Source organism: Oncorhynchus tshawytscha, linkage group LG22 (assembly GCF_018296145.1).
Source record: "Oncorhynchus tshawytscha isolate Ot180627B linkage group LG22, Otsh_v2.0, whole genome shotgun sequence".
Classification (NCBI taxonomy): Eukaryota; Metazoa; Chordata; class Actinopteri; order Salmoniformes; family Salmonidae; genus Oncorhynchus; species Oncorhynchus tshawytscha.
Window position 1 is genome coordinate 45,134,088 of NC_056450.1, and position 15,106 is coordinate 45,149,193.

At 56.1% G+C, this 15,106-nt stretch overlaps 1 protein-coding gene across 1 annotated transcript in view; it reads right to left on the reverse strand.

Annotated features, from left to right (window-relative positions):
• Positions 1-15,106, reverse strand: part of ikbkg (inhibitor of nuclear factor kappa B kinase regulatory subunit gamma) — a 39,048-nt gene that overhangs the window by 12,194 nt on the left and 11,748 nt on the right. The window contains 6 exon segments of the mRNA XM_042303596.1: positions 77-207; positions 2,084-2,157; positions 2,160-2,185; positions 3,209-3,256; positions 3,328-3,386; positions 3,482-3,652. Coding sequence (XP_042159530.1) covers positions 77-207; positions 2,084-2,157; positions 2,160-2,185; positions 3,209-3,256; positions 3,328-3,386; positions 3,482-3,652 — 509 coding nt within the window.

Below are 15,106 nucleotides of genomic sequence, written 5' to 3' on the forward strand. Positions count from 1 at the left end.
GTAGGGAGGAAAACCCAAACCGGTCTCCCATCAGCACCAGTAGGGAGGAAAACCCAAACCGGTCTCCCATCAGCACCAGTAGTTGTCATACCTGTCGTCCAGGATGTTGCGGTCCTGCTGGCTCCGGTCCAAACAGCTCTGTCTCTCTCTCAGCTCTCCCAGGAGAGACGTCACCTGGGCCTTCAGCGCCTCGACATCCTTATCCAGCTAAACACACAGACAGACAGTAGTACTGTCTGACAGACAGATAGTACTGAAAGGACCAGGCAGTAGGACTGACTGTTACACAAAATGACTAAGTCCGGTGTGTGTGTACCTGGGTACAGTGTGTGTGTAGTGTGTGTGTAGTGTGTACCTGGGTACTGTGTGTGTGTAGTGTGTACAGTGTGTGTGTAGTGTGTACCTGTGTGTGTGTGTAGTGTGTACCTGGGTACAGTGTGTGTACAGTGTGTGTAGTGTGTACCTGGGTACAGTGTGTGTGTAGTGTGTGTAGTGTGTGTGTAGTGTGTACCTGGGTACAGTGTGTGTGTAGTGCGTACCTGGGTACAGTGTGTGTGTAGTGCGTAGTGTGTAGTGTAGTGTATGGTGTATAGTGTATAGTGTGTAGTGTATAGTGTGTAGTGTAGTGTTGAGTGCGTGGTGTAGTGTGTAGTGTAGTGTGTAATGCGTGGTGTAGTGTGTGGTGTATTTTGTGGTGTGGTGTAGTGTGTGGTGTATAGTGTGTAGTGTATAGTGTGTAGTGTGTAGTGTGTAGTGTATAGTGTAGTGTGTAGTGTATAGTGTGTAGTGTATAGTGTAGTGTATAGTGTAGTATAGTGTGTAGTGTATAGTGTAGTGTGGTGTAGTGTATAGTGTAGTGTATAGTGTAGTGTATAGTGTATAGTGTGTAGTGTATAGTGTATAGTGTGTAGTGTGTAGTGTATAGTGTGGTGTAGTGTATCGTGTGTAGTGTATCGTGTGTAGTGTGTAGTGTGTATAGTGTAGAGTGTAAAGTGTAGTGTATGGTGTAGTGTAGTGTATAGTGTGGTGTGTAGTGTAGTGCATTGTGTATAGTGTAGTGTAGTGCATTGTGTATAGTGTAGTGTATAGTGTATAGTGTGTAGTGTAGTGTAGTGCATTGTGTATAGTGTAGTGTATAGTGTATAGTGTGTAGTGTAGTGTAGTGTAGCGTGTAGTGTGTAGTGTAATGTGTGGTGTAGTGTATAGTGTGTAGTGTTGTGTATAGTGTAGTGTAGTGTGTAGTGTGCAGTATAGTGTAGTGTGTAGTATAGTATAGTGTGTAGTGTAGTGTAGTGTAGTATGCAGTGTAGTGTGCAGTATAGTGTGTAGTGTAGTGTATAGTGTGTAGTATAGTGTGTATTGTGTAGTATAGTGTGTAGTGTATAGCGTGTCGTGTATAGTGTGTAGTATAGTGTGTATTGTGTAGTATAGTGTGTAGTGTATAGCGTGTCGTGTAGTGTATAGTATAGTGTGTAGTATAGTATAGTGTGTAGTGTAGGGTGTAGTGCGTGGTGTATTGTGTGGTGTATTGTGTGGTGTAGTGTGTAGTATAGTGTGTAGTATAGTGTATAGTGTGTGTGTAGTGTGGTGTATTGTGTGTGTGTAGTGTGTAGTGTGTAGTAGTGTGTGTAGTGTTGTGTGTAGTGTAGTGTGTAGTGCATGGTGTATTGTGTGGTGTAGTGTGTAGAGTGTGTAGTAGAGTGTGTAGTGTATAGTGTTTAGCGTGTAGTGTATAGTGTGTAGTATAATATAGTGTGTAGTGTAGTATAGTGTAGTGTATAGTGTAGTGTATAGAGTGTAGTATAGTGTAGTGTGTAGTATAGTGTGTAGTGTGTAGTATAGTGTGTAGTGTATAGTATAGTGTGTGGTGTAGTATAGTGTGTAGTGTACTGTGTAGTATAGGATAGCGTGTAGTGTGTAGTATGGTATAGTGTGTAGTATAGTATAGTGTGTAGTATAGTGTGTAGTATAGTGTGTAGTATAGTATGTAGTATAGTGTAGTGTGTAGTGTAGTATAGTGTATAGTATAGTGTAGTGTGTAGTATAGTGTGTAGTGTAGTATAGTATATAGTGTAGTGTGTACCTGGGTACAGTCCTTGTCCTTCTGTTTAAGCAGCACTTCAGTTCTGTCTCTCTGAGCTGAACTCTTCTGGAGGAATCTAACTGCTCCTGCAGCTCTCTGTACCTACACACACACACGGACACCACACCCACACACACGGACACCACACCCACACCCACGGACACCACACCCACGGACACCACACCCACACCAACGGACACCACACCCACACACACGGACACCACACCCACACCCACGGACACCACACCCACGGACACCACACCCACACGGACACCACACCCACACGGACACCACACCCACACGGACACCACACCCATGGACACCACACCCACGGACACCACACCCACACGGACACCACACCCACACACAGGGACACCACACCACCACACCCACAGGGACACCACACCCATGGACACCACACACATGGGACACCACACACAGGGACACCACACCCACACACAGGGACACCACACACGGGACACCACACCCACACAGGGACACCACACACACACAGGGACCCCACACACACAGGGACACCACACCCACACACAGGGACACCACACACAGGGACACCACACCCACACACAGGGACACCACACACAGGGACACCACACCCATGGACACCACACCCACGGACACCACACCCATGGACACCACACCCACACACAGGGACACCACACACAGGGACACCACACCACACCCACACACAGGGACACCACACACACACGGACACCACACCCACACACAGGGACACCACACACAGGGACACCACACACAGGGACACCACACCCACCCACACACACAGGGACACCACACACAGGGACACCACACCACACCCACACACAGGGACACCACACCACACCCACACACAGGGACACCACACCACACCCACACAAGGGACACCACACCACACCCACACACAGGGACACCACACCCAGGCACCCACACACAGGCACACCACACCACACACAGGCACACCACACACACCCACACACAGGCACACCACACACAGGCACACCACACAGGCACACCACACACACACAGGCACACCACACCCACACACAGGAACATATTTAGGATCACAGGTCATAACCACTACAAGGCAGAATAGTGAGACACACTTACCTGCCCTGTGTGGCTTGAAGCTGCTCTGTGAGTTTGGCCAGGTGGGAGCTGAGGAGACAGGAAGCAGACATCAACACACTGCAGGAAGTGATGCGGACTGTCGGAAAATGATATCATACCTGTCAGAGGAGGGCGGGGCATCGGAACGCTGAACCGTTTCCTCAGTAACACCACAACTCTAAGGAACACAATTATAGTCCCCAGTAAGACTTCACGTTTCCAGCTATCATTTCTTCACAGAATGACCGTAACACCACACACACACACACACACCAGTTTGGTTCGGAGCTGCTCAACCGAGCGATGAAGGCAGTCTCTCTCTCTCTCTCCCTCCTCCCTCTCTTTCTCCAGCTCTTCATTCCTCCTCCTCAGATCTCTCTTCCCTTCTTCCAACTCCTCTTTGTGGCTCTTCAGCGGCTGGAGAGAGTTGTTTCCTCCTACAGGCTAGAGAAAGAGACAGGAAGTTGATAGATAGTATATCTCCATGTTGCCATAGAAACAACAAGCTTGTATTGAAATAAGGAGTGAGGGAGAACCAGAAACAAAGAAAAAGCACGACTTCAGGTTAACCACTAACTACACAGAGATAGATGGCTTCTCTCTCTATGAGGTAGAGAGGTGATTGGTGAGATCAGGAACAAGTGGGCAGGACTGGGGAGGGTACTTCTCATGGAGCAAAATGGAACCTTTATTTAACTGGGCAAGTCAGTAAGGAACAAATTCTTATTTACAATGACGGCCTACACCGGCCAAACCCGGAAGACGCTGGGCCAGTTGTGCTCCGCCCTGTGGGACTCCCAGTCAGGGCCGAATGTGATACAGCCTTAGCTGAACACACTGCGGGGCTCCCAGCCTTAGCTGAACACACTGGGGGACTCCCAGCCTTAGCTGAAACACACTGGGGGACTCCCAGCCTTAGCTGAAACACACTGGGGGACTCCCAGCCTTAGCTGAAACACACTGGGGGACTCCCAGCCTTAGCTGAAACACACTGGGGGACTCCCAGCCTTAGCTGAAACACACTGGGGACTCCCAGCCTTAGCTGAAACACACTGGGGGACTCCCAGCCTTAGCTGAACACACTGCGGGACTCCCAGCCTTAGCTGAACACACTGGGGGACTCCCAGCCTTAGCTGAACACACTGGGGGACTCCCAGCCTTAGCTGAACACACTGTGGGACTCCCAGTCAGGGCCGGATGGGCCTTAGCTGAACACACTGTGGGACTCCCAGCCTTAGCTGAACACACTGGGGACTCCCAGCCTTAGCTAAACACACTGGGGGACACCCAGCCTTAGCTGAACACACTGGGGACTCCCAGCCTTAGCTGAACACACTGGGGGACTCCCAGCCTTAGCTGAACCCACTGTGGGACTCCCAGCCTTAGCTGAACACACTGGGGACTCCCAGCCTTAGCTGAACACACTGGGGGACTCCAGCCTTAGCTGAACACACTGGGGGACTCCCAGCCTTAGCTGAACACACTGGGGGACTCCCAGCCTTAGCTGAACACACTGGGGACTCCCAGCCTTAGCTGAACACACTGGGGGACTCCCAGCCTTAGCTGAACACACTGGGGACTCCCAGCCTTAGCTGAACACACTGGGGGACTCCCAGCCTTAGCTGAACACACTGGGGGACTCCCAGCCTTAGCTGAACACACTGGGGACTCCCAGCCTTAGCTGAACACACTGGGGACTCCCAGCCTTAGCTGAACACACTGGGGACTCCCAGCCTTAGCTGAACACACTGGGGGACTCCCAGCCTTAGCTGAACACACTGGGGACTCCCAGCCTTAGCTGAACACACTGGGGGACTCCCAGCCTTAGCTGAACACACTGGGGACTCCCAGCCTTAGCTGAACACACTGGGGACTCCCAGCCTTAGCTGAACACACTGGGGACTCCCAGCCTTAGCTGAACACACTGGGGACTCCCAGCCTTAGCTGAACACACTGGGGACTCCCAGCCTTAGCTGAACACACTGGGGACTCCCAGCCTTAGCTGAACACACTGGGGACTCCCAGCCTTAGCTGAACACACTGGGGACTCCCAGCCTTAGCTGAACACACTGGGGGACTCCCAGCCTTAGCTGAACACACTGGGGGACTCCCAGCCTTAGCTGAACACACTGGGGACTCCCAGCCTTAGCTGAACACACTGGGGACTCCCAGCCTTAGCTGAACACACTGGGGACTCCCAGCCTTAGCTGAACACACTGGGGGACTCCCAGCCTTAGCTGAACACACTGTGGGACTCCCAGTCAGGGCCGGATGTGATACAGCCTTAGCTGAACACACTGTGGGACTCCCAGCCTTAGCTGAACACACTGGGGACTCCCAGCCTTAGCTGAACACACTGGGGGACTCCCAGCCTTAGCTGAACACACTGGGGGACTCCCAGCCTTAGCTGAACACACTGGGGGACTCCCAGCCTTAGCTGAACCCACTGGGGACTCCCAGCCTTAGCTGAACCCACTGTGGGACTCCCAGCCTTAGCTGAACACACTGGGGACTCCCAGCCTTAGCTGAACACACTGGGGGACTCCCAGCCTTAGCTGAACACACTGGGGGACTCCCAGCCTTAGCTGAACACACTGGGGGACTCCCAGCCTTAGCTGAACACACTGGGGACTCCCAGCCTTAGCTGAACACACTGGGGACTCCCAGCCTTAGCTGAACACACTGGGGGACTCCCAGCCTTAGCTGAACACACTGGGGACTCCCAGCCTTAGCTGAACACACTGGGGACTCCCAGCCTTAGCTGAACACACTGGGGGACTCCCAGCCTTAGCTGAACACACTGGGGGACTCCCAGCCTTAGCTGAACACACTGGGGGACTCCCAGCCTTAGCTGAACACACTGGGGGACTCCCAGCCTTAGCTGAACACACTGGGGGACTCCCAGCCTTAGCTGAACACACTGGGGACTCCCAGCCTTAGCTGAACACACTGGGGGACTCCCAGCCTTAGCTGAACACACTGGGGACTCCCAGCCTTAGCTGAACACACTGTGGGACTCCCAGCCTTAGCTGGGGGACTCCCAGCCTTAGCTGCACACACTGTGGGACTCCCAGCCTTAGCTGAACACACTGTGGGACTCCCAGCCTTAGCTGAACACACTGGGGACTCCAGCCTTAGCTGAACACACTGTGGGACTCCCAGCCTTAGCTGAACACACTGGGGACTCCCAGCCTTAGCTGAACACACTGTGGGACTCCCAGCCTTAGCTGAACACACTGTGGGACTCCCAGCCTTAGCTGAACACACTGTGGGACTCCCAGCCTTAGCTGAACACACTGTGGGACTCCCAGCCTTAGCTGAACACACTGGGGACTCCCAGTCAGGGCCGGATGTGATACAGCCTTAGCTGAACACACTGTGGGACTCCCAGCCTTAGCTGAACACACTGTGGGACTCCCAGCCTTAGCTGAACACACTGGGGGACTCCCAGCCTTAGCTGAACACACTGGGGACTCCCAGCCTTAGCTGAACACACTGGGGGACTCCCAGCCTTAGCTGAACACACTGGGGGACTCCCAGCCTTAGCTGAACACACTGGGGACTCCCAGCCTTAGCTGAACACACTGGGGGACTCCCAGCCTTAGCTGAACACACTGGGGGACTCCCAGCCTTAGCTGAACACACTGGGGGACTCCCAGCCTTAGCTGAACACACTGGGGGACTCCCAGCCTTAGCTGAACACACTGGGGACTCCCAGCCTTAGCTGAACACACTGGGGACTCCCAGCCTTAGCTGAACACACTGGGGGACTCCCAGCCTTAGCTGAACACACTGGGGGACTCCCAGCCTTAGCTGAACACACTGGGGACTCCCAGCCTTAGCTGCACACACTGTGGGACTCCCAGCCTTAGCTGAACACACTGGGGACTCCCAGCCTTAGCTGCACACACTGTGGGACTCCCAGCCTTAGCTGCACACACTGGGGACTCCCAGCCTTAGCTGAACACACTGGGGACTCCCAGCCTTAGCTGAACACACTGGGGACTCCCAGCCTTAGCTGAACACACTGGGGGACTCCCAGCCTTAGCTGAACACACTGGGGACTCCCAGCCTTAGCTGAACACACTGTGGGACTCCCAGCCTTAGCTGAACACACTGTGGGACTCCCAGCCTTAGCTGAACACACTGGGGGACTCCCAGCCTTAGCTGAACACACTGGGGGACTCCCAGCCTTAGCTGAACACACTGGGGGACTCCCAGCCTTAGCTGAACACACTGGGGGACTCCCAGCCTTAGCTGAACACACTGGGGACTCCCAGCCTTAGCTGAACACACTGGGGGACTCCCAGCCTTAGCTGAACACACTGGGGGACTCCCAGCCTTAGCTGAACACACTGGGGGACTCCCAGCCTTAGCTGAACACACTGGGGACTCCCAGCCTTAGCTGAACACACTGGGGACTCCCAGCCTTAGCTGAACACACTGTGGGACTCCCAGCCTTAGCTGAACACACTGGGGGACTCCCAGCCTTAGCTGAACACACTGGGGGACTCCCAGCCTTAGCTGAACACACTGGGGACTCCCAGCCTTAGCTGAACACACTGGGGGACTCCCAGCCTTAGCTGAACACACTGGGGACTCCCAGCCTTAGCTGAACACACTGTGGGACTCCCAGCCTTAGCTGAACACACTGGGGACTCCCAGCCTTAGCTGAACACACTGTGGGACTCCCAGCCTTAGCTGAACACACTGTGGGACTCCCAGCCTTAGCTGAACACACTGTGGGACTCCCAGCCTTAGCTGAACACACTGTGGGACTCCCAGCCTTAGCTGAACACACTGTGGGACTCCCAGCCTTAGCTGAACACACTGGGGACTCCCAGCCTTAGCTGAACACACTGGGGGACTCCCAGCCTTAGCTGAACACACTGGGGGACTCCCAGCCTTAGCTGAACACACTGGGGGACTCCCAGCCTTAGCTGAACACACTGGGGACTCCCAGCCTTAGCTGAACACACTGGGGGACTCCCAGCCTTAGCTGAACACACTGGGGGACTCCCAGTCAGGGCCGGAGCAGCCTTAGCTGAACACACTGGGGACTCCCAGCCTTAGCTGAACACACTGTGGGACTCCCAGCCTTAGCTGAACACACTGGGGGACTCCCAGCAGGGCCGGATGTGATACAGCCTTAGCTGAACACACTGGGGGACTCCCAGCCTTAGCTGAACACACTGGGGGACTCCCAGCCTTAGCTGAACACACTGGGGACTCCCAGCCTTAGCTGAACACACTGGGGGACTCCCAGCCTTAGCTGAACACACTGGGGGACTCCCAGCCTTAGCTGAACACACTGGGGGACTCCCAGCCTTAGCTGAACACACTGGGGACTCCCAGCCTTAGCTGAACACACTGGGGGACTCCCAGCCTTAGCTGAACACACTGGGGGACTCCCAGCCTTAGCTGAACACACTGGGGACTCCCAGCCTTAGCTGAACACACTGGGGACTCCCAGCCTTAGCTGAACACACTGGGGGACTCCCAGCCTTAGCTGAACACACTGGGGGACTCCCAGCCTTAGCTGAACACACTGGGGGACTCCCAGCCTTAGCTGAACACACTGGGGGACTCCCAGCCTTAGCTGAACACACTGGGGGACTCCCAGCCTTAGCTGAACACACTGGGGGACTCCCAGCCTTAGCTGAACACACTGGGGGACTCCCAGCCTTAGCTGAACACACTGGGGGACTCCCAGCCTTAGCTGAACACACTGGGGGACTCCCAGCCTTAGCTGAACACACTGGGGACTCCCAGCCTTAGCTGAACACACTGGGGGACTCCCAGCCTTAGCTGAACACACTGGGGGACTCCCAGCCTTAGCTGAACACACTGGGGGACTCCCAGCCTTAGCTGAACACACTGGGGACTCCCAGCCTTAGCTGAACACACTGGGGGACTCCCAGCCTTAGCTGAACACACTGGGGACTCCCAGTCAGGGCCAGATGTGATACAGCCTTAGCTGAACACACTGGGGACTCCCAGCCTTAGCTGAACACACTGGGGACTCCCAGCCTTAGCTGAACACACTGGGGGACTCCCAGCCTTAGCTGAACACACTGGGGGACTCCCAGCCTTAGCTGAACACACTGGGGACTCCCAGCCTTAGCTGAACACACTGGGGGACTCCCAGCCTTAGCTGAACACACTGGGGGACTCCCAGCCTTAGCTGAACACACTGGGGGACTCCCAGCCTTAGCTGAACACACTGGGGGACTCCCAGCAGGGCCAGATGTGATACAGCCTTAGCTGAACACACTGGGGACTCCCAGCCTTAGCTGAACACACTGTGGGACTCCCAGCCTTAGCTGAACACACTGTGGGACTCCCAGCCTTAGCTGAACACACTGGGGACTCCCAGCCTTAGCTGAACACACTGTGGGACTCCCAGCCTTAGCTGAACACACTGTGGGACTCCCAGCCTTAGCTGAACACACTGTGGGACTCCCAGCCTTAGCTGAACACACTGGGGGACTCCCAGCCTTAGCTGAACACACTGTGGGACTCCCAGCCTTAGCTGAACACACTGTGGGACTCCCAGCCTTAGCTGAACACACTGTGGGACTCCCAGCCTTAGCTGAACACACTGTGGGACTCCCAGCCTTAGCTGAACACACTGGGGACTCCCAGCCTTAGCTGAACACACTGGGGGACTCCCAGCCTTAGCTGAACACACTGGGGGACTCCCAGCCTTAGCTGAACACACTGGGGGACTCCCAGTCAGGGCTGTGATACAGCCTTAGCTGAACACACTGGGGGACTCCCAGCCTTAGCTGAACACACTGGGGACTCCCAGCCTTAGCTGAACACACTGGGGGACTCCCAGCCTTAGCTGAACACACTGGGGGACTCCCAGCCTTAGCTGAACACACTGGGGGACTCCCAGCCTTAGCTGAACACACTGGGGGACTCCCAGCCTTAGCTGAACACACTGGGGGACTCCCAGCCTTAGCTGAACACACTGGGGGACTCCCAGCCTTAGCTGAACACACTGGGGGACTCCCAGCCTTAGCTGAACACACTGGGGACTCCCAGCCTTAGCTGAACACACTGGGGACTCCCAGCCTTAGCTGAACACACTGGGGGACTCCCAGCCTTAGCTGAACACACTGGGGGACTCCCAGCCTTAGCTGAACACACTGGGGGACTCCCAGCCTTAGCTGAACACACTGGGGGACTCCCAGCCTTAGCTGAACACACTGGGGGACTCCCAGCCTTAGCTGAACACACTGGGGGACTCCCAGCCTTAGCTGAACACACTGGGGGACTCCCAGCCTTAGCTGAACACACTGGGGGACTCCCAGCCTTAGCTGAACACACTGGGGGACTCCCAGCCTTAGCTGAACACACTGGGGACTCCCAGCCTTAGCTGAACACACTGGGGGACTCCCAGCCTTAGCTGAACACACTGGGGACTCCCAGCCTTAGCTGAACACACTGGGGGACTCCCAGCCTTAGCTGAACACACTGGGGGACTCCCAGCCTTAGCTGAACACACTGGGGGACTCCCAGCCTTAGCTGAACACACTGGGGGACTCCCAGCCTTAGCTGAACACACTGGGGGACTCCCAGCCTTAGCTGAACACACTGGGGACTCCCAGCCTTAGCTGAACACACTGGGGACTCCCAGCCTTAGCTGCACACACTGGGGACTCCCAGCCTTAGCTGCACACACTGTGGGACTCCCAGCCTTAGCTGAACACACTGGGGACTCCCAGCCTTAGCTGCACACACTGTGGGACTCCCAGCCTTAGCTGCACACACTGTGGGACTCCCAGCCTTAGCTGAACACACTGTGGGACTCCCAGCCTTAGCTGAACACACTGTGGGACTCCCAGCCTTAGCTGAACACACTGTGGGACTCCCAGCCTTAGCTGAACACACTGGGGACTCCCAGCCTTAGCTGAACACACTGTGGGACTCCCAGCCTTAGCTGAACACACTGGGGACTCCCAGCCTTAGCTGAACACACTGGGGGACTCCCAGCCTTAGCTGAACACACTGTGGGACTCCCAGCCTTAGCTGAACACACTGTGGGACTCCCAGCCTTAGCTGAACACACTGGGGACTCCCAGCCTTAGCTGAACACACTGTGGGACTCCCAGCCTTAGCTGAACACACTGGGGGACTCCCAGCCTTAGCTGAACACACTGTGGGACTCCCAGCCTTAGCTGAACACACTGTGGGACTCCCAGCCTTAGCTGAACACACTGGGGACTCCCAGCCTTAGCTGAACACACTGTGGGACTCCCAGCCTTAGCTGAACACACTGTGGGACTCCCAGCCTTAGCTGAACACACTGTGGGACTCCCAGCCTTAGCTGAACACACTGGGGACTCCCAGCCTTAGCTGAACACACTGGGGGACTCCCAGCCTTAGCTGAACACACTGGGGACTCCCAGCCTTAGCTGAACACACTGGGGACTCCCAGCCTTAGCTGAACACACTGGGGGACTCCCAGCCTTAGCTGAACACACTGGGGGACTCCCAGCCTTAGCTGAACACACTGGGGACTCCCAGCCTTAGCTGAACACACTGGGGGACTCCCAGCCTTAGCTGAACACACTGGGGGACTCCCAGCCTTAGCTGAACACACTGGGGGACTCCCAGTCAGGGCCTGTGAGCTGAACACACTGGGGGACTCCCAGCCTTAGCTGAACACACTGGGGACTCCCAGCCTTAGCTGAACACACTGGGGGACTCCCAGTCAGGGCCGGATGTGATACAGCTGAACACACTGGGGGACTCCCAGCCTTAGCTGAACACACTGGGGGACTCCCAGCCTTAGCTGAACACACTGGGGGACTCCCAGCCTTAGCTGAACACACTGGGGACTCCCAGCCTTAGCTGAACACACTGGGGGACTCCCAGCCTTAGCTGAACACACTGGGGGACTCCCAGCCTTAGCTGAACACACTGGGGACTCCCAGCCTTAGCTGAACACACTGGGGGACTCCCAGCCTTAGCTGAACACACTGGGGGACTCCCAGCCTTAGCTGAACACACTGGGGGACTCCCAGCCTTAGCTGAACACACTGGGGGACTCCCAGCCTTAGCTGAACACACTGGGGGACTCCCAGCCTTAGCTGAACACACTGGGGACTCCCAGCCTTAGCTGAACACACTGGGGACTCCCAGCCTTAGCTGAACACACTGGGGACTCCCAGCCTTAGCTGAACACACTGGGGGACTCCCAGCCTTAGCTGAACACACTGGGGGACTCCCAGCCTTAGCTGAACACACTGGGGACTCCCAGCCTTAGCTGAACACACTGGGGACTCCCAGCCTTAGCTGAACACACTGGGGACTCCCAGCCTTAGCTGAACACACTGGGGGACTCCCAGCCTTAGCTGAACACACTGGGGGACTCCCAGCCTTAGCTGAACACACTGGGGGACTCCCAGCCTTAGCTGAACACACTGGGGACTCCCAGCCTTAGCTGAACACACTGGGGGACTCCCAGCCTTAGCTGAACACACTGGGGACTCCCAGCCTTAGCTGAACACACTGGGGACTCCCAGCCTTAGCTGAACACACTGGGGGACTCCCAGCCTTAGCTGAACACACTGGGGACTCCCAGCCTTAGCTGAACACACTGGGGACTCCCAGCAGGGCCAGATGTGATACAGCCTTAGCTGAACACACTGTGGGACTCCCAGCCTTAGCTGAACACACTGGGGGACTCCCAGCCTTAGCTGAACACACTGGGGGACTCCCAGCCTTAGCTGAACACACTGGGGGACTCCCAGCCTTAGCTGAACACACTGGGGGACTCCCAGCCTTAGCTGAACACACTGTGGGACTCCCAGTCAGGGCCAGATGTGATACAGCCTTAGCTGAACACACTGTGGGACTCCCAGCCTTAGCTGAACACACTGTGGGACTCCCAGCCTTAGCTGAACACACTGTGGGACTCCCAGCCTTAGCTGAACACACTGTGGGACTCCCAGCCTTAGCTGAACACACTGTGGGACTCCCAGCCTTAGCTGAACACACTGTGGGACTCCCAGCCTTAGCTGGACACACTGTGGGACTCCCAGCCTTAGCTGGACACACTGTGGGACTCCCAGCCTTAGCTGAACACACTGTGGGACTCCCAGCCTTAGCTGAACACACTGTGGGACTCCCAGCCTTAGCTGAACACACTGGGGACTCCCAGCCTTAGCTGAACACACTGTGGGACTCCCAGCCTTAGCTGAACACACTGTGGGACTCCCAGCCTTAGCTGAACACACTGTGGGACTCCCAGCCTTAGCTGAACACACTGTGGGACTCCCAGCCTTAGCTGAACACACTGTGGGACTCCCAGCCTTAGCTGAACACACTGGGGACTCCCAGCCTTAGCTGAACACACTGGGGACTCCCAGCCTGTGAGCTGAACACACTGGGGACTCCCAGCCTTAGCTGAACACACTGTGGGACTCCCAGCCTTAGCTGAACACACTGGGGGACTCCCAGCCTTAGCTGAACACACTGGGGGACTCCCAGCCTTAGCTGAACACACTGGGGGACTCCCAGCCTTAGCTGAACACACTGGGGACTCCCAGCCTTAGCTGAACACACTGGGGGACTCCCAGCCTTAGCTGAACACACTGGGGGACTCCCAGCCTTAGCTGAACACACTGGGGGACTCCCAGCCTTAGCTGAACACACTGGGGACTCCCAGCCTTAGCTGAACACACTGGGGGACTCCCAGCCTTAGCTGAACACACTGGGGACTCCCAGCCTTAGCTGAACACACTGGGGGACTCCCAGCCTTAGCTGAACACACTGGGGACTCCCAGCCTTAGCTGAACACACTGGGGGACTCCCAGCCTTAGCTGAACACACTGGGGACTCCCAGCCTTAGCTGAACACACTGGGGGACTCCCAGCCTTAGCTGAACACACTGGGGACTCCCAGCCTTAGCTGAACACACTGGGGACTCCCAGCCTTAGCTGAACACACTGGGGACTCCCAGCCTTAGCTGAACACACTGGGGACTCCCAGCCTTAGCTGAACACACTGGGGGACTCCCAGCCTTAGCTGAACACACTGGGGACTCCCAGCCTTAGCTGAACACACTGGGGACTCCCAGCCTTAGCTGAACACACTGGGGGACTCCCAGCCTTAGCTGAACACACTGGGGGACTCCCAGCCTTAGCTGAACACACTGTGGGACTCCCAGCCTTAGCTGAACACACTGTGGGACTCCCAGCCTTAGCTGAACACACTGGGGACTCCCAGCCTTAGCTGAACACACTGTGGGACTCCCAGCCTTAGCTGCAACACACTGTGGGACTCCCAGCCTTAGCTGAACACACTGTGGGACTCCCAGCCTTAGCTGAACACACTGTGGGACTCCCAGCCTTAGCTGAACACACTGTGGGACTCCCAGCCTTAGCTGAACACACTGTGGGACTCCCAGCCTTAGCTGAACACACTGTGGGACTCCCAGCCTTAGCTGAACACACTGTGGGACTCCCAGCCTTAGCTGAACACACTGTGGGACTCCCAGCCTTAGCTGAACACACTGTGGGACTCCCAGTCAGGGCCGGATGTGATACAGCCTTAGCTGAACACACTGTGGGACTCCCAGCCTTAGCTGAACACACTGGGGACTCCCAGCCTTAGCTGAACACACTGGGGGACTCCCAGCCTTAGCTGAACACACTGGGGGACTCCCAGCCTTAGCTGAACACACTGGGGGACTCCCAGCCTTAGCTGAACACACTGGGGACTCCCAGCCTTAGCTGAACACACTGGGGGACTCCCAGCCTTAGCTGAACACACTGGGGACTCCCAGCCTTAGCTGAACACACTGGGGGACTCCCAGCCTTAGCTGAACACACTGGGGGACTCCCAGCCTTAGCTGAACACACTGGGGACTCCCAGCCTTAGCTG